The sequence below is a fragment of the Cyprinus carpio genome, chromosome A3 (assembly GCF_018340385.1).
Source record: "Cyprinus carpio isolate SPL01 chromosome A3, ASM1834038v1, whole genome shotgun sequence".
Lineage (NCBI taxonomy): Eukaryota > Metazoa > Chordata > Actinopteri > Cypriniformes > Cyprinidae > Cyprinus > Cyprinus carpio.
In genome coordinates, this window is record NC_056574.1 from 21,256,908 (window position 1) to 21,281,769 (window position 24,862).

Below are 24,862 nucleotides of genomic sequence, written 5' to 3' on the forward strand. Positions count from 1 at the left end.
GTCCGATTATGGGACCCATAGAGGTTTTCCAGCGTAGTCTTCCACCCTGGAGCAGATGTTTCAGGGTCTGGTGGACAGATTCGAAGACTGCGTCCTTTTCCTGTCACACTTGACATGTCTTCATAAATTGGAACTGTGGTTTGATACTCTGGCTGAGCATGTGGCTTTTCCTGAGGACAAGTTAGAGGGGTGTTTTCACATTAAGAATGACACAATATTGCTTGTTATATGAAAAATGAAGTATTCAGCTGTGTTGTTGGGGAACCTTACATAATGTGTCACAAAGAGAGCGATGACCGAGAGTAGGAGCAGACTCACTCCTCCTGTGATGGAATAGATGAGCAGAGAATACCTCTTACAGGGGCACAACTCACCTGAAACAAACAAATCTGATCTGAGCTTATTGTTCCATCACTACAGCCATCTTAAAGGGGCCAGAATCAGATCTGCAGAAGGCAACCGTGAGGTTATTGGCTTGAATTAGTTTATTGTTAATTCAGTTTTGGTCCTGATGGTGTGAGTGCAGTGATATCGATAATATTACTTAGCTAACGTGTGCGTCTGTTACTAAAGGATCTATTCTATGGTCTTTAATCACTGAAGCTGGTCTGATGGTAATAGATAGTCGATTACTTAAAGTTAGTGTATTTAGGCTATCTAATCTTTCTTGATTTTTAATAAAAAAAAAAAAAAAAAAATTCACGAATAAACACCTGAAATCAACCCAAAAAACAACCTACCCCTTTTACAACCAGAAAAAAAGCTTTTTAAATCAACGCATTCACCAACCTGCCGCTTTTACCAGCAGAAAGAGAGCTGTGTTCGCCGAGAGCGGATCTGACGGATCTCCTGAGAAATCGCAGACATAAAGCCCCGTGTCTGAGTCTCTTAAATGAGAAAGAGTCAGAGTAACCGTGAGTAAATTCAGCTTTCCGGAGATACTGATTCGTCCCTCAAACTCTGGATCTGCTCTCAAGACTTTATCTTCAGAGACGTTCAGCACACTTTCTGAAGGAGCAAACCTTCGTCTCAGGTGCAGAAGCGATGGCCGGGGTTCACTGTCTTCTGCAACACAATCAATGTCCACCGATTCACCCTCAAGCCTTTGGATGTAATGAAAATCTTCAGATGCTGTAAAGTCTTGATAAAATATGAATAAATAATTAAAAGAAATCATGTACCCGTCGCATGAAATTTTTTTCAACTGGTTTTGGTTAATATGTGCATTGTTGGCCTTACATAACAGCGTCATTAAGATTAACTTAAAATATCACAAATAATAAATTAAAATACTTAAAATGTGTAATATATATAACATATTAAAGTAGGCTTAAGTTTTTTCTGTTTAACACAGCAAAGCAGCGTTTGATCATTTGTATTGTGTAAAGCACTATAAATAAAGGTGACATATATAGGCCTATATATATAGTTATTGTCAGAGATATATCAATCTATCGTAAGAGTAAATGTATAAATTGAGGTAAAACAAAATAGAATTAAGATACCCGAGACAATGATTTGTGACTTAAGACTATTCAGGTTCTGACATTTTTTCTAATAAAATCAACTAAACTTCTATCAGAATGAGCTTTATTGGAAAGAGTTAGGCTACAGCACACACACAAAACATTGTTCAGAGTGACGTACCTAAAGTCTGATCCCATAAAATCCAGAGGAATAGACAGGCTCTCATGGTGCGCTTACTAAACATTTAAATATCATTTAAATATCCAAGACAAGTTACACAGCTCTCCTCAAACCGATGCTTGTGCTGCACACACTCGCTGCTATCACTGCTCTCTTCTCTTTTATCTCCAGAGAGCTCCACCCAATGCACAGGAAGTTCAGCAGACATATGTCTGTTTTTGTGTTTTAATGCTTCTTGAGTGAAGTTTCCCTAATGATTTCATTCTCTGGATTTATTTGCAGCCCTGACATATAAACATTATTTAAAGCACTTATGGAACTTCTCTTTCTTTCACTTCTTTTTCTTACTAATTTTTATATATACACACACACACACACACACAAATAAATATATGCGTGTCTGTATGACCAAAAATACAAAGAATACATGTCATTGGTTTTATCTCAGCTTTTATTACTTTTAAACAGGACAAAAAGAAAAGGAAACTCATTGCTGCACTCTACTGCAAAGAAAGACAAAAACAGAAACAATAGACAGATCATGGGCTCATTTCATTTCATGCATGTTTCATTTCAAACTCTGAAACAAAACGCAAGGTTTTCCCTGTAAAAAGGAAAAGAAGTAATGATTTAGAGAACAAGGACTGCTGATTCACATACAGGTCCTTCTCAAAAAAATAGCATATTGTGATAAAAGTTCATTATTTTCCATAATGTAATGATAAAAATTAAACTTTCATATATTTTAGATTCACTGCACACCAACTGAAATATTTCAGGTCTTTTATTGTTTTAATACTGATGATTTTGGCATACAGCTCATGAAAACCCAAAATTCCTATCTCAAAAAATTAGCATATTTCATCCGACCAATAAAAGAAAAGTGTTTTTAATACAAAAAAAGTCAACCTTCAAATAATTATGTTCAGTTATGCACTCAATACTTGGTCGGGAATCCTTTTGCAGAAATGACTGCTTCAATGCGGCGTGGCATGGAGGCAATCAGCCTGTGGCACTGCTGAGGTGTTATGGAGGCCCAGGATGCTTCGATAGCGGCCTTAAGCTCATCCAGAGTGTTGGGTCTTGCGTCTCTCAACTTTCTCTTCACAATATCCCACAGATTCTCTATGGGGTTCAGGTCAGGAGAGTTGGCAGGCCAATTGAGCACAGTAATACCATGGTCAGTAAACCATTTACCAGTGGTTTTGGCACTGTGAGCAGGTGCCAGGTCGTGCTGAAAAACGAAATCTTCATCTCCATAAAGCTTTTCAGCAGATGGAAGCATGAAGTGCTCCAAAAATCTCCTGATAGCTAGCTGCATTGACCCTGCCCTTGATAAAACACAGTGGACCAACACCAGCAGCTGACATGGCACCCCAGACCATCACTGACTGTGGGTACTTGACACTGGACTTCAGGCATTTTGGCATTTCCTTCTCCCCAGTCTTCCTCCAGACTCTGGCACCTTGATTTCCGAATGACATGCAAAATTTGCTTTCATCTGAAAAAAGTACTTTGGAACACTGAGCAACAGTCCAGTGCTGCTTCTCTGTAGCCCAGGTCAGGCGCTTCTGCCGCTGTTTCTGGTTCAAAAGCACACGCCTGTGCACGGTGGCTCTGGATGTTTTCTACTCCAGACTCAGTCCACTGCTTCCGCAGGTCCCCCAAGGTCTGGAATCGGTCCTTCTCCACAATCTTCCTCAGGGTCCGGTCACCTCTTCTCGTTGTGCAGCGTTTTTTGCCACACTTTTTCCTTCCCACAGACTTCCCACTGAGGTGCCTTGATACAGCACTCTGGGAACAGCCTATTCGTTCAGAAATTTCTTTCTGTGTCTTACCCTCTCGCTTGAGGGTGTCAATGATGGCCTTCTGGACAGCAGTCAGGTCGGCAGTCTTACCCATGATTGCGGTTTTGAGTAATGAACCAGGCTGGGAGTTTTTAAAAGCCTCAGGAATCTTTTGCAGGTGTTTAGAGTTAATTAGTTGATTCAGATGATTAGGTTAATAGCTCGTTTAGAGAACCTTTTCATGATATGCTAATTTTTTTCGAGATAGGAATTTTGGGTTTTCATGAGCTGTATGCCAAAATCATCAGTATTAAAACAATAAAAGACCTGAAATATTTCAGTTGGTGTGCAATGAATCTAAAATATATGAAAGTTTAATTTTATCATTACATTATGGAAAATAATGAACTTTTATCACAATATGCTAATTTTTTGAGAAGGACCTGTACAAGTCGTAAACTTACCAGTCGACTTACTCGGGCACAGAACTATTTGACAGTGAACAGGAAAGCGATGACTCCTGTATTTAACCAAATCTCTACCCATCAACAGCAGGTAAACAGAGATTTACAAATCCAGAGTAATATACTCAGTCTAACCTCTAAAGGGGGTCCTGGATTACATTTTTGTAAAAAAATAAAGATAAATAAATAATAAAATAAATCAAAACTCAAGAGTAAATAAATAGTAGCAACTGGGCAGATAAAAGAAACAACCACAAACTACTCACAGACAGTACTTTACAAAACACAAAACCACCTGACTCATATATTTGGCTAGATGCTAAATGAAACCTAGTTGATTGATATCAAAGCCAAACTGTGGACAGAAATCCATCAAACACACCATTAGTGCAAATAAACATGCCAACCTTTCCCAAAACCAATGGAAGAGCTTGTTAAACAAATCACACAGTGCTACTGCTCAACTGCATTAGTTCTAATTATGAAACTTCTATGATGTATCAAAAGCACACACTATATATGTATAGAAATATCTTACTACAGATTGAAATGAATATTCTGGATTTTCAACAATGCTCAAGTAAAGAATCTGAGGCACGCTGAATAATTTAACCTCATCTTTCAGTTTGTAATGCGGAAGAGCTTCTGGTGTTTTATGAACATAATTCTTGTGGTGGAGTTTTAAGACATCCACTCCATGTAACTGCACAAATACATTTGGTTAGCAGATCAAGTATAGTGCTAATGTCTCATGTTTATGAGCAAGTTGCTTTTTCTAAAGGCTTAGTTTGAATAACTGCTAAACTTTCATTGCAATTAATACATATCCATTTCCCAGCTGTTTCTTACAAACTGAGAGATGAGTCAGAATCAGAGTCTGCCACAGATGTGGTAGAAAACATCTCAACATATTACTTTAATATACACTTCCTTTCAAAAGATTGAGGCTGGTAAGATTTTTTAAATGTTTTTGAAAGAAGTCTCATACTCACCGAGGCTGTATTTAGTTTCTCAAAATACAGTAAAAAGTTGTGAAATATAATTGCAATTTAAAGTAACTTTTCTATTTGAATATTTTGAATAAATTTAATTTATCCCAGTGATGTCAAAGCTGAATTTTCATCATTATTACTCCAGTCTTCAGTGTCACATGATCTTTCAGAAATCATTCTGATTTATGGATTTGCTGCTCAAGAAACATTTATTATTATGAATATTGAAAAGAGTTGTCCTACTTAATAGAAACAGTTGTCCTACTTAATTTTTGTGAAAAGTGTCACTTTTTTCCCAGAATTCCTTGAACAGAAAAAAACAAAACAAAACAGCATTTATTTGATATAGAAATCTTATAACAACTGTATTTACGGTCACTTTTGATCAATTCAATGCATTTTCAATGCAACATTACAAACCTTACTGACCTCAAACTTTTGAAGCACGTGTATCTATTTTTAACATGTTAGCTTATACTATGAGTTAGTTAAGAGAACTCCCCTGATATTAATAAACCCAGGGGCCATCACCAAACTTGCTCTAAGTTTGGGGACATGTGTATCCAACAGCCAAACGGCTGTGAGGCCCCCTGAATACAGAGAGGAAAGAGAGAAAATGTGAGACTTGCCTCAGCCTGTGCAGGGCAACACTGAGACTCTGCCTCAGCCAGTCCCATGGCATCGCTACAAGGAGAAGAGAAATCCTCAGTTTAGGACAACAACCACAGTGAACTACAGTCACCTTCTTACCTGCCTCTTCCTGAAAACCACAAGTAATGAGCCGTAGCCTGGACATAAATGACTCTCAGGTTAACAAGCGTTATTTCAATCTCTCTCAGAAGACTGTGATTTTCAGGAAGACTGCTATCTGAATGGTTGTTTTTCTTTTCATCTAGCAGCCATATGTCCTTGCATAAGAAGCTGAAAATTTAAAGGGGTCATCTTATATTTACATAATTTTTTTCCCATCAAAAATAGTCGTAACCCTTTCTGTTGCAGCACAAACTAAAATAATAAGGGACCATCGGCCAGTTTTCTATTATTACTTGTGAGATGTTATTATGACCGTTTTTTTGGACTGAGGAGGATGATTTGAGTTGTAACAGACATCAAGTTGACATGGTACAAAACTCATTTCTCTTAAAAGATCAAGGAGAACTTGATTCCTCATTATCTGACCCCTTTAAATCCAAACTTGAATATGAAAGGACCAGTACGAACATCAAACGTGGATGCAAATGCTTCAGTTTTCCTCTCACCCACAAACACATTCCAGCACACTGCAAACACAGCTTTCATACAAATAACAGCCATTGTGTGGATCTTTTGTAGTACAAACCTTGTGAGGTTGTCCTTTACTTGCTAATGAAAAAACAGCCGTTAGATTTCAATAGTTTATTACAAGTCATAGTGGAACAGTACAGATAGCATTCACAGGAGTCTTTTTGTTATTGGCCCTACAGAGAGAACACTGTAAATGTAGACAAGCAGACTTGGAAAAATCAATCCAACAGTGACAGCTATCTGAAGCCCTCACCAAGCAACGCTGGGGACAGGACGCCCAACAGCACCTATGGGTGCTGCGAAGGCTTCACACTTTTAGTACAGTAGTATATTTACAGTGACTTGCCTTGATAAAGGTGCTGTACGAAACTCCAGCCGCTTCAAATTAATACGAAACATATTTACTACACTTCACTTCTAAAAACCTAAACAAAACATGAGAAAAAAGCCAGACTGTATGATCTGCAACAAAGGGTAGGTCCAAATAATAATTAAATGTCCCATGCGCTACACAGTTTGATTACTCCATCTCCTCATTGCAAGAAGGGTTATGGTTACTGATCTGGATTGTAAAGCAGGCCACTAGATGGTAAAATGGTTGAATCAGCAAACCTAATGAAGTCCAGTGGTGACGCTTCAGTATCGGCCTCCAGGAGACATTACAGGAGGTCTCATGCCTATGGTGGGCCGAGGGGGGGCGGCCTGGAAGGGAGGGACCATGGGTGGGGCTTGACCGTAAGGAGGCATTCCTCCTGGGACGTACCCAGGCACTCCCTGCGGCAGAGCACCGTATGGCCCTACATGAGAGGAAATAGATTTGTTGCATTTGAAAATGATTCAAAGTGTTCAAAATCTGGTTTTATCTTGCGCTGTTATTCTTCCCTGATACACTACCATTCAAAAGCTGGTTGGTTGATAAGATTGTTTAATTATTTAGAGGTCTCATCAAAGCTGCATTTAGTTGATCAAAAATACAGTTTAAACAGTAATATTGTGACATTATTAAAATTTTAAATATGTTTTCTATTTTAATATACTTTAAAATGCTTTAAAATTTTCAGCAGTCATTACTCCAGTATTCAGTGTCACATGATCCTTCAGAAATCATTCTAATATCTTGATTTGCTGCTAAAGAAACATTGCTTATGTTGAAAATTGTTGAAAACAGTTTTGCTGCTTAAAATGTTCATGGAAACTGTATTTTTTCAGGATTTTTTAATGAATAGAAAGTTCAAAAGAACAGCCTTTATTTGAAATAAAAATCCTTTTTAACATTCTCAATGTATTTACTCTCACTTTTGATCAATTTAATTGCATCCTTGCTGAATTAAAGTCTTAAATATATCACTGCCCCCAAAGCTTTAAACAGTAGTGTAACTGTAGTGACATTTCCTCTCTTATTTTGAAATACCTTGCATGGGGTGCCTAACTCCCGGCTGTTGTGCAGGAATGCCCTGCTGAGGGGGCAACACACCTCCCATTGGTGCAACAGGTGGGGAAGTCACGTGGGCCTGTCCTGCACTAGGGATTTTACACTGGTAGCGAGGCAGCTGTGCTCGCAACTCCTCCTGTCAAACACAAAACACAAAACCCACAAACTGGTAAGACATAAATATTGGCTTTTTTGCTTTCTTTTTGTCTTCTGTGGAATGCAAAAGATTTTGTGAAGTAAGTAAGTCAGTGTGGTCTAGTGTTGTTCTGGTGGCATTGACTTTCAATGTATGGACAAAAGCATTATTCAAATGTATGTTCAGCAGAAGAAAAGTCTCAGGTCTGGAAGAATCAAACAGGTGTTTTATCAAATGAAAGCATGCACCGTTCCAAAGCAGACCAGTTATTTCTGCAAAGGATAAAGATCAAAGCACAGAAACAAGTTCACTTACCAGTGATATATCTTCATCAGGGTGGATCAACTTACTGGTTGCACTGGTGGTGGTGAGGGTGGCAGGCTTACTTGTGACTGGGGTGCCCGGTTTGGCCACAGTGCTGCTGGTGTTGGCTGCAGCAGTGGCGGAGGACTGGGTGTAAGCTGGGAATGTTGGTTTGGGAGCAGCAGAAGGTGGTGCAGAGGAGCTCACCGCTACACCAGAACCAGCCTGTTGGACCTGCAGAATGAGAGCAAGGAGCAAATCAGATACATTCAGCAATTCAACTAATTCTGCATTTAGGTGCATTTTGGCCAATGTAACTTGATTTGAGGTTTTGTTATCTACTTTATCTAGAAATAAAGAACAAGCACACTTTTCAGGCAAACATTTGAGATGCACAATATAAATGGTATAAATTAGTTACTGACTGATATTAAATACTGAACTGCACATAATCATTATTACCAAAGCTTTTCAATATTCAAAGACACTGATAATTTCATAACACTGTACATTTCATACAGTACATTCTAAAAGTGTGATGTAAATTCACTTGTAGAATTAAATGTTATTAGCTTACTGTTTACAGCTTAGAATTAATATCAGCCATAAAATTCAGTCTGAATTTTAATATTGGTGCATCCCTAACAAAACTAGGTTTGGTAGGCTTTAGGTGGATCATAATCATGTGTCCAAATACTTTTTGGGGCCTACATACAGTTATAAGTACTATGAAGGTGGATTTTAAAACAACTAAACACCAGAAGAGAGAGAAACAGTCTGAGTTTAAAAGAGAGAATTAATTGAAATCAATCTCTTTCAACTCTTCTGAAGCACTACAGACGTTCTCTAGAGCAAAGTCAATTATTCTAAGAGGCAGTCTGAGATCTATCTGCTATATCATGCCATCAGTAGTTTTATAAAGCAACTCTTTCACCGAGTCAGCAAGCTACTGCATACTTGGGACAGCGGTTTAGAGGATGCTGACAAATTGTCCAGACTGGAGGAGCCTGAGCTTGTGCTTGGAGCTCGAGTCCCCATCTGCAGGATGGAGAGAGAGCACACAATAAAGACCCTCAGCTGTTTGATTCTGGACATTACTGCTGCTCACCAAAACTATCATCAACACACTTAACACTGAACCTCAGTTTATTTAAAATGACACACTCAAACTTATATCTTTTGTTGTTGTTGTTGTTATTATTTGTCTGCCAAAAAAAAGGATCGATTTTATCAATCAATTTATAATAAAAATAAAGCAACATTTTATATATGCATCAGAAATTTGATGATTTTTAATAAACTAACATAAGATAACAATTAATATACTTTTAAGGGAAACCGATGGCCAATCTCTGATGGAGAACAGCACTTAACTAGCAGCTCTTAGATAATATGAGTTTTGAAAACCCCTGTAGGAGAAGCACATCTGCACACCTGAAAACATCACTGTCAGTGAAGTGACGCAGCAATAGGTTTGTTTACATGCACTAATTTTCATCAATACAATTTATGATTCTAAAAGTTCTTTTTATATAAACATACATAAAGTTTTCAATATGACTCACATTTTCATTTACATGTGCATTTGTGTATGGAATTACAAACTTGCACAGTGCCCCATTCAGAACTGGAGAAAGCACTGCTATAATGTCACCAGGGGTGTTTTCCAGAAAGCAAGGTTAACTTACCATCACATATACCCTGAACTCTTGGTTGATTAACCCAAACCTTGCTTGCTCGAGGTATACTGGTTCCAAAAACTCATCCAGGAGTAAGTCCAGTATGTTCACGGACATTCTCAACAGAGCGACGAATCGACGAGTCACCATGGAAACCGATGCTAAGAAAAAGCATGCCATGCTGCTTCTTTCTTTCTTTCCTTCTTCATTTGTTCAATGGTCATTTGCATACTTAGTGCACATAGCCACCTAATTGGTGGTTGTGCAATCATTTTAAATTTTTTCCGTTTAATCTTTAATCTTTGAGAATAAGAATTATATTGTTTGTTTAATGCTAATTAAGTAATAAGACATATCGCATGTATTTTTATTATAGAAATATTTTATAGAAAATGCAGATCCATGACGTGTGAGATGACAATGAAATAGAATAAAATACATTACCTGATGTTTTACAATTGATATATACCCATGACTATTATATATGTCAAAAATAAATAAATATAATGACCATATTAGAATAGTATAATATAAAATTATATACTGCCCACTGCTCTGGGTGTGTGTTCACTGTGTGTGCACTTGGATGGGTTAAATGCAGACAGAGCACAAATTCCAAGTATGGGACACCATACTTGGCCACACGTCACGTCACTTTCACTTACAATAGTGCTTTATAATTAACATGTCATTCAATATATATATATATATATATATATATATATATAAATATATGAACATTGTATATTATACTGTATAACTATATTGTAATAATATTTAACATTGAGCGCAATCAGCCAGGCCTACTGGAGTCTTGTCAACAGGTCACACATGCTCTGTTAGTGCTGAAGTAAACTAAGCCTGAAACAGAACCTGCTCCAGAGCAGTATATGTAGAAAATAAGCTGCTATGGCTACTTGCATACCCTGAACGTTACCTCCATTTTTGGAACCGAAAGTTGATTTTATCCTCTTACTTACCCTTAAACGTACCCGGGTATGTCACATTACCTGCTTTCTGGAATACCCCCAGAGCTACTGAGAGTATAACTGCTGTTTTTGACTTAATGACATACTAAAAAGGAAAGCTGACATATGTCAGAAGAGCTTTATTTTAGCGAATATTTAGTAAATATTCTCCCCCACTGACCAGTTCATAAATAAATAAAAGTGCATGTTCATCACAAGAAAAACTTGTGTAAACAGAGATCTTATAAAAGGGCTCTGCTAAACATTATGCATTCAGGTATTTTGAATCGGTTTGAGGAGATATTCATATTCAAGCATTTACATGCTTAGTTTTTTACTGTTTTTCAGATTATTTTAGGTCTTCACTGCACTACACTTCACTGCTCTATTTTCCTAACCAAATAATTGATGGAGAACAAAACTCTCATACCAAAGAAAAATACTGTATGGCCAATCTAATCAGTCCCCGAAAGTGATGTAATAAGAAATATAAACCATTTAAATTTATTCAGATGCCTTTCAAAACGATTTTTTGAAACAAACTCAACATTTTACAAGACAATACTTTTTCAGTCTTTCTACTTCTAAATTTCACAGTTAATTCAATGTGTTACTTGCCATTTCTTTGTTATTTATACTTACTAGCAATTTCTTAGTGGCAAAAAGGTTCTATACCAAGTTTTTCAATGTAGAGAGAAAGGGCATCATACCTGTCCTGCACTGGGAAACAGTGGCTTGGAGACACTCGGCTGTGGCGTGGACACTGTGGTGGCAGGCACAGCTGGCCGGGTGGAAGTAGGAGGGGCCTGAGCCATGTGGGGTATGCCAGGGTGATGACCCATGTGAGGAGGTAATCCTGAGCAGAACAATGAAATATTTACTAACCAATATAAAAGAAAAGAAAATAATAGATTTAAAAAAATAATAAAACATAATCACGTGTCTCATATACATAAAGAGATCAACTGAAAGGTTCCTGTACCTGGTGGCATGCCTGGCATCATTGGGGGCATTCCATGTGTAGGAGGCATCATCCCACTCATTGGCATCATGCTATTAGTTTAAAATAACAGGAAGGATTTTTTTCAACTAGTAATGCAAGAAGCATGGATTAATCAATCAAAAAAAAAAAAAAAAAGAACAAATAAAATAATTCTAATTCTATTGACTCTTACCCTGGAGGCATTCTGGGCATGACAGGAAGCATCCCTGGCATCATTGGGGGGACACCAGGCATCATTGGGGGCATTCCTTTAAGAGAAACAATTTAAGAGACGCATAATAAATTTACTATGCATTACATCTTAAATGGGGTGTTTTGTATTATTACAAATCACACCTGAGTAGCTTCCAAGTGGCATCCCTGGCGCTGGGACAGGGGCCATTCCTGGTTGGGTCATAGGGACATAGGCTCCCTGAGGCTGAACGGTTGTCACTGGCTGCTGGAAGGAGGGGCCAGCTTCTTCATCGTCGTCATCTTCATCTGAGTCATCTTGCTGTTTTTTCTTCTGATTGTCTGTTTCCAAAAAAAAGGTGAATATAGTTACTATGGGTTTACTTGGGCTACAAAAAGAACAGATGAGTAAACTGGAATTTAAATGTCCTACCCTGTGTTTTTTGTTCAAGCACACGTCTCCTCTCCTCCACGTCTTTCTCTGGAATACCCTCCATTCCATAGATCTCCAGCTCTATGTCAGTCCTTCCCGGTATTGCATTAGGGACACCATCAATGGTTTCTTTGTGAACCTTTAATAAATCAAACAAAAACATACAGCAAATTAAACTATATATATATATATATATATATATATATATATATATATAGTATATATATATATATATATATATATATATATATATATATATATATTATGTGTGTGTGTGTTAAGTTTATAACTTTATACCTGCATACAGTGGATGGCTAGACCAGGACCAGTGTATAACTTCTTGTGACATATGTGACACTTAAAGTGCTTGGCCTTCTGATGCTGAATGAGAATCTTTTCATCGTCAAAATCCCTGTTACAGTACCTGAGTTTGCAGTTAAAGTCATATAAACCAGAAAAAACACCAAGCAGAAGGGACTTAAATGTACAACACTTTCAGCAGAAGGATGCTTCAATCTTTCTGCACAATTCTTTCAAGATTATACCCTAGTAATGTTGTTCTCAACGAGGCCTCCTTTTGACTACAAACATATTCAAAGGGCCCAGGACTTTTTCAGGTTTTAATGACTTGCTGAACAAGGATCAACAATAATATTTTTTTTTCTTTTTCCCACAATCACTTCTTCCTAAGAAAATTACAAAACTTTATTCCTTTACGTGAATTTCTTTTAAAATTATTATTTTGTATTAAAAAAAATGAATATTTCCATGGTTTCTTTTTTTTTAGACATCGGGACTCCTGGTTCTTCAAAAAAAAAAAAAAAAAAAAAAAAAAAAAAAAACAAAGGAAGTGAGTTATTGGGTTAATTTACTGCAGTGGTAAATTTCTTAACTAAAACACTGTATATTTCATCTACTAATAAAATCAACATAAAATTCTATCAACATCATCGTAAATTTTAAAAAAATCAACATTAAAAACAAACAAAAAATTACGGAGAGAAAATAAAACTATTTTAACTTAAACCTGATGCTTAAGACTAACTGGTAACGTTAGGTCTTCTCTTCGCGAACGTTCAAACACAAAGCGCCAATGATGTACAGGAACGCAGCTCAGTATGTTGAGACACGGCCTTGATATCAGAGAAACAATGCATTAGCCATTCGTAAACAGGAAGTGGGCAAATTCCTACTAATAAACTATTCGAAAAATATTAAACCAAGGTAAGACTGCTTTTAAAGAAGGATACCAACACCAGGGCTTCATCTGCTTCTTCTTTTTTCTCCCCATGATTTATTTATCAGCCTATTCCGCGAACACCACACTGACGACTACCAAAACATTAGCAAAACTAAAATGGAGAAAATAGGACATGACGACAGCTTCTTCCACGCGCTTACAACAACACGTCATAAGGAATACCGCCTCCAACTGGACAGGAGGCGCACGTCTTTGGAAACTGGTTGGTGTTCGAATGACAGCAAAAATTACAAAATAAAATAAAGAACTAAAATAACCATTTTTTTTAATAATTGACTTCATTAATTAATTATTTAATCAATTATTAATTCTGCATGACTGCACATTAATCCTTATTTAACTTTCCTTATTCATCACTTAGTCACCCTTCTATAAAATAGGAAGAATATAAAACTTAAAGGGGTCCTATTATGCTTTTTCACTTTTTCAACTTTAGTTAGCCTGTAATGTTGCTGTCTGAGCATAAAAAAACCTGCAAAGTTACAAAGCTCAAAGTCCATTTCAAAAGGAGATATTTATTTACCAGAAATCACTTTTTAAAAACTACAACGAACGACTCGTTTGGACTACAATGCATTTTTTCCGGGATTTGTGATATCACAAAGATCGACGAATGGGACAAGACCTGACTGAGCTGCACTAGAGAAGGCACCGAGTGTTATCACTATGTCGGAGACATGCAAGCTTTCCCAAGACAGACAAGCTTAGAGTGGTTACAATCATCAGGGTTTAAATTGCGCTCAAATTTATTTGATTTTGACACAATATTGGTGGCTATGGTAAGGGGCATGACATTTCCTGACCAGGCGCCAATTGCTGCCAATCACAACACACACTGGCCCAGTTAACCAATCACAGCACATTTCGTATTTCAGAAGGCGGGCCTTCATTTGATACAGGAACTATTCGAGCTGTTTATTCCAGACTGGGGAGAGAAGTGTTATAATAATGTAAAATATGTGAAAAATAATGTGTTTTTCGAACAACCTAGTATGAGAGCCTGTTCTACTACACCCCCAAAACAAAATCAAGACTTTGTAAAATATCATAATAGGATCCATTTAAATATATAGTTCTGAGTTGACCTCGCCATTGTATTATGACATTATTTAGTCAGCGTTATCTGGTTTAATTGCCTTTTTTTGAAAAACAAATATTGATTCAGATAAAGAAAGGTTAGTAAAATATGAGCAACGTTTTATTTTGTTGTACAGGCCTACATTTTAACTTTATAAAGCTCTGCATGTTAAAAGGTTTAATAAAAATCAAGTAAAAAGTAAAGATAAATGACAGTAAGTTTTTTGGGGGGGACAGTAAATTTTTATTTATTTATTTATTTTATTATAAATACGTTTATTTTTTCTGTATCATACATAAAGAAAGCAGGAAATCATTGCCAGGCTGGCTCAATAAAAACAGCATGCACATCTTATTAAGTGAAAAGGCACACTACTTTCAATGCAATGCATTCAAGCAAAAAATAAAATAATTAAAATAAAATAAATAAAACAACTACATAAATTCCAAAATACAATCTCCAGAGGTAATTGTTTCTAAGATAAGCTATTTTCTCAAATAACTACAATCAAGTAGTATTTATAACTAAACCATATTTCATACTTAAAATTAAAGGCAGGCATTTTTATATTTAGATTCAGCAAAATCTGCATTAGATGCAACTGACCAGGGGTGCTTTTCCAAAAGCATCGTTAGCTATCTATATTAGTTCCACTTTAATCTATTGGTAACGATGGAACTTGCAACCATAGTTGTTTTTGGGAAACGCACCCCAGTTCAATTAATTAAAAAAATATGAATAATGTATTTCAGATAAACAGAGTCAGGTAACAGCAGTTATGATTTATGTTAAACACATTTCTTGTCAGCTTTAAATATAACAGTGCTTTGCATATTTCTGATATGGATTAGAGCTTTTGAAACACATAAAACATGCAAATTGTGAAACTACTTAGATCACTTACATCATGCACTACCTGTGGCTCAAAAGCCCTTTGTGTATAGATTTAGAAATTACTTTCAGACACATTTTTTTAGCATTCACCATAGCAAATTTCTTAATAAACACAAAGTATCCAAATTTAATAATAAACTCCCCTTTTCATCTAATACCCTTGTCGTTGCCCCATTTGCAAGTTGTTCAAGGCAGTTATTTATAGCATTTACTTCATTTTAACACTAAATCCTGTATTTCACTCTACACTTTTAACAATGAAGACTGAAATATCCGAAAAGGCTCAAATTGTAAAAAGGTAGCAAAGCAGCAGAGATGTCATAAAAGAACATCAGTTCAAGTCCGTTTAAGATATAAATTCTACAATCATTTTAACAGTGCAAATACCTTTGATCATTAAAGTGTAGCAAATACCATCCTTACCTCTCACTGACTTTTACAAAAATATACAACAGTGTAAATCCCTGCTGAAACATGCTTTACAATTTATAAATCATTCGTAAATGTTATGAAACATCAGTCAGAAGACGCTATTTAAAGTATGCCATGTGTACATTAAAACACCTTCTTCAACATTTTGGTCAGTTTTAGGAGGGAAACTTTGGTTGTCATTTAAATATATATATATATATATATATATATATATATATATATATATATATATATATATATATATATATATATATATATATATATATATATATATATAAAACTTTGTTAATCTTCCTACAAATACTGCAATAGGCCCAATGTCACCATCACTCCCCGTCTTTAGGTATCTTTTATTACACAATCACGCTACATTTATCACCACGGAAATTACATCACATTCCTTGTAAAATGAAATACTATTCAGTGGTGTTCACCTTTGTAGATAAGAAGTTGTTTATGTGAAACAGCAGATAAACGGTGTACAATAAACCTGAGATCTCCAAGCTGCCAGTCACAGAGAAACACTCTGAACATACTCAGCCCAAAGCTATCTTTTCCAAATTGCCATGGGAATGTGATTGTGTACAATTTAGAGGTTTCTAGGCCATTCACTGACTATGTCTTACTTATTCTGTTCTCTAGGGGCCCTCTATGCCTCCCTAAGGCTCTTTTTATGAGGTCCAGAAGTTTCATCGTCCTCTTTTTAAAGCAGGTTCTTTCTTTCTTTTTTCATTCTGATTCTGTCTTAGTTTAAGATCCCACTCCCAGTGCTTTCTTCATATGCTCATAGACCACATAAGAGATGCTAACAGCAGGAATGACTTTGAGGAAATTGGGGGCAATGCCACGGTAAAGTCCAGGAACGCCTTCATGGGACACAATGTGCTTGAACTGGCCAACCATCGTCAGCTGAGGAGTGCCATCTGCTGAGGCTTTCAAGAAGAAAGGGAGGAGGAGGTGTGAGGTTATCATTTCATTTGCATTTCCAATGTTTTCATTGTTGTGAACATATTGTTTTTCATAACGAATCACAAAATGAATAGAATGGACATGCAATAAGAATGATGTGAATCTGTTTCGTCTCGCTCACCCTGAGCCTGCATGCGTGTGCGGATTAAAGCCAGCGGGTAACTGGCCAGCTGCCCACAGGTGCTGGACACAGTGCCACATCCAAGAAGCACCAGGATGCCAGGATCAGCCGAGCCCATGCAGTACCGCTGTAGCCAAGCATTCTTTAGAGTCTGTTGAAAAGAGACAGAAAAGAGCAATAAAGATATATTTTTAAATATTTTTCAAAATATAAAAAAAAGTCTAAAAATGTATGTTAATATAGGTGTAAAAGAATATTAGCATACATTTATTCTTGACACATTAAGGTTCATTATATTTTGTCATTTTTGACAATTTTTAAGAAAAAATTTCCATCCTAAAATGATTTACAGTGTCCAAAACATAATCATTATTTTTTAAATGTATTTTGCATTTACTCAAAATGTATTTTAAAATTAGACATGTATCTTTTGTAATATATTTTGGAGTTTGAAGATCTACACAAATATATATTCAATTTGACAGCAGTCAAGCTATGCTCAATATACACTATCTTTCAAAAGTTTGGGGTCAGAAAGATTTTTTAAAGTTTTCTCTTGTGCTCACCAAGGCTGCATTAAATTTTTATATATATATATATTATATATATATATATATATATATATATATATATATATATATATCTAATATATATATATATATATATATATATATATATAAACCTTTTGTAACATTAAAAATGTTTTTACTTTAACATTTCATCAATTCAGTGCATCCTTGGCCAAATATTTTTTGTTGTTGTTGTTGCTGTTTTGTGCTGTTTTTGCTATATGGGAAAGAATGAAATGGGGTTAACAGATTTCTCAAGACTATCATCTGAAAATATCTGTGAGTTGTAGGAGGAGACCATAGAACTCAACAACGTAAATACATAATAAATCATTTAACCAACCACTGCAACTGAGGATGATGAATTCCCAAAGATGGACAGTGGCAGCAGGGATTCGCAAAAACAGTTAAATGTGTTAAAATACACACACACAGCCATACCTCATACACAGCCAGATCAATGCCAGCATACGGGATGATTCCAAGTGTGTTGGGAACATAGCCTTTGTAGAATGCGCGCACTCCTTCTTTACGCAGTATCTGTTTGGCACAGTCTGCCATGCCAGCATATTGTCCTGTCTTCCGGAGGGTCAGACGCGTCTTCAACACCTAGGAAGCAAATAGGAATAGAGTAAAAATATAGAGATTTAAAAAAATAAATAAATAAATGAGAGTATAGAGGTCACTGGTAACTTAAGCTGCAGCAGCTCCTTCCAGCATAAATAAATGGAGGACTTGGCTTCCGAAATGTGATGCTGATCTGCCTCATTAAATACACCATTAGAAGCCAGAAAAGCAGCTTGTTTTCTGCATTTAGGAATAGAAAGACAATCTGTATATGCATCTGTCAACCAGGCCCAGCTCATTTTTTACTCTTTTTTTGTGCATTTAGAATAACATGTGTTAACAGGCAAACAGCAGTTAGGAACAACCTTTGTTAAACAACACCTTCCCCTGTTACATGATTGTCTGGTATTTGTACTTTACATTAGCAGCTATGAACATTACGTGAGATTACAGATACTTTTACAGCACAGACATTATATGAGCAAGATCACTAAAGGAATGTTGCAGGTCCAGTACAAGATTTCATTTGATAATCCAAATCATCCAGATATCAATATTACTACATTCTACATATAATATTAAAGTATTGTAGTTATACTTTTAAAAAAGTGTTTATTTTATTATTTATTGCCTTTCCATTGTATGTGTCTTACTCAACCTGTTTTTTACTCATAAAAATGCAAAACAGAAGTTTAAATTATTTTCTGCAGTGATCAACATAGAAGAAACACAATGCACTTGGACATATCTGTTATACTGTTTTTTTTTATCTACACTACCATAAATTATTAAAACATTAATATTGTGAAATAATATTACCATTTCAAATAACTGTTTTCTGTTTTAAAATTTAATTTATTAATGTGAATTGTCATTACTCCTGTTTTCAGAGTCACACTCCTTCAGAAACATTTCTTATTATCAGTGTTGAAAACAGTTGTGTTGCATAATATTTTTGTCAACACCATGATTTTTTTCAGGTTTCTTTGATGAATAGAATCTTCAAAAGAACAGCATTTAAAATAGAATCCTCTGTAACATAATAAATACCTAGTTTACTGTACTAATGTCAATCTATAATTGTAATTAAAATAATAATTTAGAGACATCAGCTTGACAGCTTATTCTGAAGTTTTCCATGTCCACTTTTTAAGACTGGGACAGATCTTTCTGTTTATATCCATATACTTTAAACAATATCTGTAGAAGTGCTTATGATAAAAAAAGATGATAAGTACAGACGTAGAGCCACTGAATTCTTCAGGTCTTATCTTTATAGAGCTATTTAGTCATGACGTCAATTTGTAGGCTAACCCGGAAGTCTAATTTGCCAAGGATTCCCTCAGGAATTTCTAATGGACTTTTAGAAAGCCAGTTTTCGACGATAAGGTCTGTGGTTACATTTCTTATAGAGCTGAAAAGTGAAAGTCTCTTCATGTCTCCTGCACCTCCACTCTCACCTCCATGGGGTAGATGATGGTCTGAGCTGTAGCTCCTGCCAGTGAACCAGCAATGAAGCGTTCCTGAACTCTTAGAGAGCCACCCTCCTTACTGCCTCTGATCAGCCATTTGATCTACACAAGACATTTATTATTGTTAACTTACATTAGACAGTCTGCCACCCTTAGGCCTTGTTAGAAACAGAGTAGCTACTGGATTCTGGTGTATTTACCTGCTCATAAGCCATGAATTTGATAGCTGATTCTGGGGCAATTTTGAGGACATTGATGCCATTGCCTCTCCATAATGACCTCAATCCTCCTTCCTGCACCATTCCCCGCAAACCACCCAACAAACTCACACCACTGGAGCCATGGACCTGTTAAAAACCCACTGGCAATGTAAGATATATTTATTTCTGCTTATTTGATACAACAATAATTGATAGAGACAATAAAGCTTTAATCAAACACTTTTAAGAGCTGACTGAACCTGAAGGAACACTTTAAGACGGTCGAGAGGAGCAGTTCCTGTTCGCGATACAGCTCCTGCCATTGCCCCGGCCACTAGCTGTCTCCACACCACACCTGAACGCCGCTCTTTCTCTGAAAACTCATCCGGCACAGTCAGCTGCTCTCCAATGTCCAACACCTGAAACACATACATCATTGGTTTAAAGAACAGCTAAGTTTACATTCTAAAATATCTGTGAATGTCAGGCCTACAATCTAATTTCTGAAAAGAGCTGGAAGTGAACCAGAGAATGTTTCCAGTAGTGGGCGATGTCCTCCATATTGTGCAACGGGTTAAACAGGAAGTGGTCTCGCCACTCGTTCCAGTCAATGGTCATAGTACCATCTCTGTCTATGCTGATACACAAAAGGAATATAAAATAGTTAAAACAATCTTTTTCTATGGCCATTGAAACTAAGTGTGACTCAACATGAGGAGGCTTAACAGCAACATCTCAAACTCCTTTGAAAGCACAGCCAGAGTGGGAGTTAAATGTGTATGTGACATTGATTTAGTACTAAAAAATATAAAAACACAGTGTTTTGTGAAAAGCTGAAGTGCTCTAACCTCTGCAGGATTCTGGAGGCCTGCTCTGTAGATACATTCACTCCAAGGCTGTTCAAGGAGAGCTGAATTTCTGCAACATCTATGTGACCTGAGGTCATAAAACATTTCAATGCTTATTTTGTACATGGGCAGCAAAAGATACATTATCGTACAAAAAGTTTTTTTTATGTTTTTGACAGAAGTCTCTTATGCTCACCATGCCTGCATTTACTGAATGAACACTTTGTAAAATCTCAGTACAGTTTAAAACAACTGTTAATTTAATATTTAAAATGTAATTTATTCCTGTGATGGCAAAGCTGAATTTTCAGCAGTCATTACTCCAGTCTTCAGTGTCACATGATCTTTCAGAAATCATTCTAATGTGCTGATTTGCTGCTCAAGAGATATTTCTTGTTATCATCAATGTTGAAAGCAGTTGTGCTGCTTAATATTTTTGTGGAAACCATGATACATTTTGTAAGTTCAAAAAGTTCAAAAGGACAGCGTTTATTTTCAAATAGAAGTCTTTTGTAACTATAATGTAGTTATAAAATTATACATTTCTCTACTGTCCCTTTTGATCACTTCAATGCATCCTTGCTAAATAAAAATATTAATTTCTCTCTCAAAAGAAAACTTCCTGACCCCAAACTTATGAACAGTAGAATGGCATATACTGCAAGACAGAGAAGCACAAAGGTGCTGATTTATCTCACAAACACTTTAAAAGCAATCATGCAAAGTGCAAAAGTGTATGTTCAGGAAAGTATTATGAGGTCACAGTTACAGTGATATTGTGTGGTAAGATTATAATGTATGAAAAGATCATCCAGACCATCGTTGTTGCGATCCAGGCTGCGGAACATGAGTCTGAGCTCTTTCTCATGTGCACGCAGATACTGTGTGAACTCTTTAATGTCCAGCTGGCCGTCATGATTGGTGTCACTAACACGTACGATCTAAGGGGTGGGGGAAGAGAAAAGTGCAAGTTTAAGGGCATGAATGTGAGGGTTGGAGTTATATGTGAACTTTATTTAACTGTACCCATGCCTATGAGAGAAAGAGAGAGAAGGCATCGCTCTAAGCTTATAGATGCAAGGTTTCTGTGTGCAAAGCCCTGTCAGCTGTCTGGCGAATCCAGTCACAAACACATTGTGAACTAGAGCTAATCTCTCCTCTTACATCACAGCACATGACTAACATTCACACAACCCAACAGCACAGACATATCACTGGCACATAGTGTCGCTCTCCCCAAAGAAACTTGAAAGTCTCCAAGTTATGTTCATAATGGCACTTTCATGGTTTCATCTTAGCATTTATAGCTACCTGCTGAAGTAATCATCAATCGTCTTGTAAGTCACTTTGGCAGAAAGGAGTCTGTTCACAACATGACTGAAAATGTAAATGTTGCTGAACTGTGTGTGTGTGTGTGTGTGTGTGTGTGTGTGTGTGTGTGTGTGTGTGTGTGTGTGTGTGTGTGTGTGTGTGTGTGTGTGTGTGTGTGTGATAAGGTCTTAATCATCATATGAGACCTTACTGCAGATTTGTAAAATATGGTTTCTGTGGAACCAATACAACTACAGTCTATACAAAAACAGTAAATACATTGTAGATCGTATACTTGCAGTCCCTCAGTAGCACTTCCAGTCCTCCACTCAAGCAGCTTAAACCTGTGGTGCAGATTTATTTCTACTGTTTATGATTGTACCATCTGTGACATCACTTTCTAAAATAGCAGGGGAGTCTGGGGAGTGTTGTAACCCATTTTGTTCTAACATCTGTACCTCAGTGTTATTTTGTGCCTCAAACTTAATGATTCCATATTCATATTTGTATGCTATATAGTATGTTCAACCTATGCCTAAACAGTGTAAATTAATGTTAAATACAAAAGATGCTAGACCTACCACACAACCAATAGTGGGGCTGTAATACTAATAGAAAACATGGATGTTTGTGCATCAGTTTATTTTAGTAATCAATCTTACTATGTGAATCAAATTTACTACTACAAATAATTGTTGTTATATATCCTAAATATGGTTATATATCCAATGTTAAACTCTAAAAACAAAACAGACAGTATGCATGTTATATTTTGTTCCAGTAGATCTACAAGTGATACAGTTTCAACTCCATGCATCCAGGCAGCTCTTATTCATGAACTTGAACATGTAGAGGAAAAGTATTTCATTCCACATTAACAACAGGACCTGCTGATAGATGGCAGATGTCAATTTAACATTAATTAACATGCTCACAAAGTAAATTATAAAAGCAGATGTGAAATACACAGGGATAGTGGAGGATGGAGTTCATATGAGTAGCTAATTGGTTAAATTTGTTGTCCAAAACATTATTCGAAGTGAGGGCCCTTAGGATAATTATGACAAAGCTGTTTTTTTTTTTCAAACTTTTGTTGTTGTTGTTAATATATTGCATTAATGTAATTAATTAATTTAATATATTAAATCATTAACCATGATATAATTCAGAAGTAATTTCAGAAGTTATATGTTCAGAACTGATTCGTTCTTCAGTAGCCTACTGGTTAAGGCACCCTGCGTTACAACCCTTTCAGTCTTCCCTACCCAAGCAACGAAATTAATCTGGAGGTTTGTCAATATTGCATTGTGGAAAAAGACGTGTAACTCTTAAATAAATTACACGGGATCATTTGTCCTTGGTCGCAGACACGGCAGTATTCTAAGTTTCACTCTTGCCAAAAGTAGCTAAGTATGGCAAAAAAAAACAAAAAAAAAACAAAAACAAAAAAAACACACGGTTAATACAATGCATGACGTTTTTACGACCTGATATGTTGGTTTTTCATATGTTTGCTATTCACCACACCTAATAGCTAAACTCACAGAAACTAACATGTTTAGGGTGAACAACTAGGCTATTAACTTCCCGAACGACCCACCTCGTCCACCTCACTGCGAGCGATCCCAGAGGCGCTTAATCCGGTGCGCAGTTCGTTCGCATCGATCCTCCCATCTTTATTTAGATCCAGCTGATCGAACAGTTCGGCCCATTGTTTCTCCCGCTCTGGATCGGACACACCGTTATCTTGACAGCGAGCCCATGTCCAACACGAAGAGAACCGGCTTCTCGCTTCGCCCATATGAAACAGTTCTCGGTGAATATATGGTGCAGATTTGTTCTCGAGAATCAGAGCAGCCAGAGCCCATATATTATGTATAGAGGAACTACATCCTATCTCCCAAACACAGGTACTTCTTCAGCAAAGACCACTTTGAGGGTTTGTAGATTGAGGTAAATAAAAAAAGATACTGCTTCCTCTGATGTATAGCCTCGTTCACCTGTCAGGGTCCCGCCGCAGTGTATGATTAAAAAGCGTTTCAGCCGGGGTTGTGTTGCTCCACTGAAGCCCGTGCCGATTACGGCAGAGTTAATCCGGGAAGTATTAAACTTCTGCCCCTCTGGCTAGAGTAATAATCCCCGTGTCTGTTCCATCGGTTCTCTCAAACCCAAGTCCATCAACTCTCTCCTATTAAAATGTCCTGTTCTGGGCTCAGATCAGATCAAGAGTAAGCGCGCCGCCTGCACCGTTTACCGCATCGCAGCGCGACGGAGATCTCAGCAGCTGAACGCTCCACAGCTCGCACGAGCTTTACGATCCGCGTGTTTTGATCATTTTATTGGATTGTGCAAATTATTCACTGGCTTTGGCGTCGGTCTGTTTCCTGGCTTCGTCTTGTGGCGCCCCTCGCACATTTCGCGCACGGCCAACTTAGATGCTTGTGATATGTTTCTGATGCTTAAACTGTAATAAAGTCATAAATAATTGCAATAGGCTACCGACTGTAGCACTTTTCCTAAGAGAAAGTGCTTCAGCAGTTGTTGCTATAGTAACCTCCTCTGGTGAAAGCGAGGATCGAGCGCCTAGTGAACGCGCGCCGATTATTGACTTGCAATCTTTAGGCTACTTTTGTGATTTTCTAAAACATTTTATTGTTAACACTGTTAAAACGCGAAAATATTATACCTGTATGCAAATATAGGCCTATGCCAAAAAAGTAATTGTTCCCACCTCCAGACATTTATTCCGGGGGTGTTCAAGCCTCAGTTGTTTCCCAAATGACATAGGCTACTACTATCGTTTTTTTTTTTTTTTGAGTGACATCACTCAAAAAAATTACT

General features: G+C 36.8%; 2 protein-coding genes across 5 annotated transcripts; both read right to left on the bottom strand.

The window, feature by feature from the left end:
• Window positions 1–6,270: 6,270 nt before the first annotated feature.
• Window positions 6,271–13,704, bottom strand: LOC109113586 (BUB3-interacting and GLEBS motif-containing protein ZNF207-like). 3 transcript variants are annotated; one of them, XM_042723047.1, is made up of 12 exons: window positions 13,550–13,704; window positions 12,597–12,723; window positions 12,300–12,438; window positions 12,032–12,208; window positions 11,868–11,943; window positions 11,675–11,745; window positions 11,403–11,548; window positions 9,003–9,083; window positions 8,058–8,279; window positions 7,586–7,742; window positions 6,787–6,971; window positions 6,271–6,599 (listed from the first exon to the last, which is right to left on the bottom strand). In XM_042723047.1, the coding sequence occupies exons 1-11, from the start codon at window positions 13,588–13,590 to the stop codon at window positions 6,811–6,813; spliced, it is 1,398 nt and encodes a 465-aa protein (XP_042578981.1). In that variant the 5' UTR covers window positions 13,591–13,704; the 3' UTR covers window positions 6,271–6,599; window positions 6,787–6,810. The 3 variants fall into 3 exon arrangements, with proteins under 3 accessions (XP_042578981.1, XP_042578980.1, XP_042578984.1); XM_042723046.1 differs by having other exon boundaries at window positions 6,271–6,971; XM_042723050.1 differs by lacking the exon at window positions 9,003–9,083 and having other exon boundaries at window positions 6,271–6,971; window positions 13,550–13,703.
• A 1,166-nt stretch (window positions 13,705–14,870) lies between these two features.
• On the bottom strand, window positions 14,871–24,636 carry LOC109048032 (calcium-binding mitochondrial carrier protein SCaMC-3-like). 2 transcript variants are annotated; one of them, XM_019065709.2, is made up of 10 exons: window positions 23,622–24,636; window positions 21,528–21,651; window positions 20,711–20,798; window positions 20,388–20,499; window positions 20,123–20,281; window positions 19,863–20,009; window positions 19,651–19,764; window positions 18,065–18,232; window positions 17,055–17,205; window positions 14,871–16,896 (listed from the first exon to the last, which is right to left on the bottom strand). In XM_019065709.2, the coding sequence occupies exons 1-10, from the start codon at window positions 23,820–23,822 to the stop codon at window positions 16,715–16,717; spliced, it is 1,446 nt and encodes a 481-aa protein (XP_018921254.1). In that variant the 5' UTR covers window positions 23,823–24,636; the 3' UTR covers window positions 14,871–16,714. The 2 variants fall into 2 exon arrangements, with proteins under 2 accessions (XP_018921254.1, XP_042579001.1); XM_042723067.1 differs by lacking the exons at window positions 20,711–20,798; window positions 21,528–21,651; window positions 23,622–24,636 and having other exon boundaries at window positions 20,356–20,525.
• Between the last annotated feature and the right edge of the window lie 226 nt (window positions 24,637–24,862).